Genomic DNA, 3,650 nt, shown 5'->3' with positions numbered 1-3,650 from the left:
TATTAGATACAAGTCCAAACACAACCTTTTCATAACAAATTTATTTGAACAGATTTGATTTTTTTTTGTACAGCAAAATGAAATTCTCGTCACCAAATCACAAACTTAAATCGGGTTACAATCAAATCTGACATCAAATATATAATTTATTAACCAACAAACATTTTACTGCTTTTTAACGCGTGATTCTTTCTGTCTTTTAAAAACATAATACAAAATTTGAGGAAAATAAATTACTGTTCGCAGCCTCCAAATATAATTGTTGAAAAAGAAACATTTAAAGAAAATATTTTATATTTCGGATCAGTAACTGATCCGTACTTTTTTTTTAATTTAAAAAGTGGTTCCCCCCTCAACTCCCCGTCTCTGAAAATGGCAGCTTTTCGAGAACTCACTTTGAAAGTCCCCGCCGGTAATGTAAGTTATGGAAAATGTCTGTCTCTTTACCAGCAGTTTGCCCCGGCAGCATGAGAGTTTATTTGTAACCGACAAGCCACAGAGAAAGAGAGAGAAAAAAAATCTCTTTGAGTAAAACTTCGGGTAAGTCTTGTTTATTTAGAGAGGATCATTTGGAAATAGAGGCGAGATATTCTGATTCTTATCGGCTTTTTTTATAGATATATCGTAGATTCCTAGCCACTTCCCATGGATTAGTTCAGTACATGGTAATAGTGCAGGCTTTGACATCAGATCCTTCTGCTCAGAAACAGGTATTAAAATAAAGATTGTGGGGGAGGGAGGGATACCGTCCATAACAACAAATTCACCTGATATAGCCGAGATAACAAGGCGCTGTTAGGTGTTAGGCACACAGTCGGATTGCAATCCTTGTCTGAACAAAACAGTTCACCACACTTGCGGTAGAACCATGGTCCTTGATTACACGTTCTTCACCACAGATGCGGAAAATGTCAACACGACTGATAACTGTACACGTCTTACGAATACCGCCTCCTTGCCGACTTCCTTTATCCGATATACAACTTTTTCCCCCTCTGCCTCCACCCTCAACGCGACAGTCAAATATATAATTTAGGGAGAAGAATGGGGGGGGGGGGGGGGGTAAAGGCGTTTCCCATTGCTTTCTCAGTCCGGGCTCAGGCGAGTGCTAGTGGTGACCAGTGTGACGGGTCCTTGTTAAAGATCGTGATGTGACGGCGTCTCTGAATCAACACTGTGCGAAAATACTTCGTCCTGTTGATGCACTCCGGGCGGAGTCATCCTTTTTTCTTTCTGTCTTCTGTTACAAAACCAGACCCGAACAACTTCTTTTTCTAACTGCAAACTGTCGGCTAGACTTGAAATCTCTTGGGCTGCGGGTTTGGGACATTTGAGGAAATGGGTCTCTAAAGCACCTTTCACACTCACCTCTATGGATGTCCGCTTCTTTCGCTTCCTTCCCTGAGCCGCTATCTTATCGATGCTAGTTGGGCTGCCCGTGGTGGAGTCCGCTTCTTCCAGCCACTTGTTTAGCAGGGGTTTAAGCTTGCACATGTTCTTAAAACTGAGCTGCAGCGCTTCGAACCTGCAGATGGTTGTCTGTGAGAAAACGTTTCCGTACAAGGTTCCCAATGCCAGCCCCACGTCTGCCTGGGTGAACCCCAGCTTGATCCGCCTCTGTTTGAACTGCTTGGCAAATTGCTCGAGTTCGTCCGATGTCGGGGTTTCCTCGTCCGAGTGGTCGTGACAGTGGTGGTGGGCCAATTCTCCGTGCTCCGAACTGTCCCTCAGCCCTGGGTGCATGGACTGGCCGACCGCGCTGGACGGCGGAGGAGGCGGCGGGCCGACGTGGTCCAACATGCCGTTGACCGTGAAGGCGGGCTGGGAGTAGATGTTGAGAGGTTGGCCGGCCGAGGTTATGGATGAGTTATGAGCGGCGGCCGGCCCCCATGCGCTCGGGTGGTTCGTGTGCGGAGAATGATGGGCAAGGTGAGGAGAGCGATGGTGCAGGCCAGCCCCCGCGTGAAGATCTTCCCTGCCAGGCTTCACATCCTGCTGGTTGAGGGCACTGGGAGAGATGGCCGCGGACCACGGGCTGCCTTCAGGTAGCGCCGTTACCCACTGGTGGGAGAGGGGGTGCCCGTTGCTGGAGAGTCCCTGCAGATAGTCACTTTGGATGAGTTTTTGGTGTCCCCGGAAAGTGCCCGCTTGCTGCATGCTCGGTGAGTCCGTGGCAACGATGGAGTTTGATGTAAGGATGCTACTACTCGGCATGTAGTGGTTGGAGGCTGCCGTGGCCATGGCTCCACGAATCCCTCAGTAATAATAACCTGCCTACGGGAACAGCTTCGCTCTTTGACAACAAAGCTTAGGTAAAGCCGGCCACCGGGGAGGTCAATGACAGGCACCTCCTAGGACCAATTGCAAGCCAGGCGGAGCTTCCTGGAAGCCCAGGGAGAATGGCGTCACGAAGTTGCCGACGAATCGCGATGCTGGAGGTGGAGCTGCAATCTGCATTTTTGCATTTTATTTCATTAAACTCCGAGAAACCTCGAGTGCGGGGGGGAACCCAACGAGGAAGTCAACCAAAGGCCGAAGCCCATTGGTCTCCGACTGGGTAACTGACAGCTCCCATCTCCGGGACCCACGCTCGATGGGTTAACTTTTACCCGAGCAGATTGCACACTCTGGCCCTTTCAAACCCGGCAAGTTTTGACTCGAATTTGTATCGAATCCCAATGCCCCCCCACCCCGACCTCTCAGATCTCCGAGAAAGCACGCAGCAGCGAGCTTTTGAAAAGTTGAGACATTTTGTGGGCTTCTGTGTGTGTTTCTGTGGAAAAAAAAACGCCTTTAATCCAGCAGGCACCAATAATTCATCCCGCAGCAAAGTCATCTTGGTCGTTAATTAATATACGTATTATAATTATTGACCTCGAGTTAACAGCAGCGATTAACTCTTTTCGATAGAGCCGAATCAGGGTTTGCAACTTGTATGTCAGAATGCAGCCGTTTAGCAAGGCTTTCTTCATCAATGCCCTTTTATTGGACGTGTGATATAATGTAGAGAAACTGTCGCCTGCTATAAAATAATTACTTATTAAAAATCTAGATCATGTGGGCGCACAACGTCGAGAACCGACTCTGGACACTGGCTGCGAGGAACTCTCTTAACGGGAAAGGCTTCCGAAATTATTCAGATCAATAAGCCCTTTCAAGGGAAGCAGACTTTCCACCAGCCGAGAAGAAGAAATTAGTTTCATCTCGTTCGTTAGGGCCCCTTATTCTGTGAGTCGATGCTGATCGGAATTGATGAGGGCATTTTATATACATTTTGAGGTGTAGATACGCGGAATAATTACATTTGACATCGGAATAGCGGCTTCAGGATCCAGCTATTGGTTTGAAATTCCATTAAATACAACGAGAGATCCCAGGTTAAGATTGATTTAAATTTGCATACATTTTCATATATTTAGGGCAAAATAAAGGGACGCGACAGAAGCTGTATGCCATTGCAGACAACACTTTCTCCAAATTCAGCTGTAACAGAATTTTCAAGGATCTCCAGTGCGGCGAAAGGTGTGCATTTCCCAACCACAGCTGGTTCCTTGCACTGCAGTCGGTACGTTCTCATTTTCACACTTTGAAATACACAGTTTTAGATTGCGTTCACAACGTCGTGGGGTTTTTTTTTTAAATAACGCAGA

The 3,650-nt window shown here is 47.1% G+C and overlaps 1 protein-coding gene across 1 annotated transcript; it reads right to left on the bottom strand.

Annotated features, from left to right (window-relative positions):
* Nucleotides 1–1,137: 1,137 nt before the first annotated feature.
* LOC138741742 (POU domain, class 3, transcription factor 4-like) lies at nt 1,138–2,241 on the bottom strand. The gene has a single exon (XM_069896036.1). It carries the CDS (start codon nt 2,239–2,241, stop codon nt 1,138–1,140), a length of 1,104 nt encoding a protein of 367 aa, XP_069752137.1.
* Nucleotides 2,242–3,650: the final 1,409 nt, after the last annotated feature.

This window comes from Narcine bancroftii, chromosome 8, assembly GCF_036971445.1.
Source record: "Narcine bancroftii isolate sNarBan1 chromosome 8, sNarBan1.hap1, whole genome shotgun sequence".
In the NCBI taxonomy this organism is placed as follows: domain Eukaryota; kingdom Metazoa; phylum Chordata; class Chondrichthyes; order Torpediniformes; family Narcinidae; genus Narcine; species Narcine bancroftii.
Note: the sequence above shows the minus strand (reverse complement) of the source record. Positions and strands in the feature narration are given on the sequence as shown.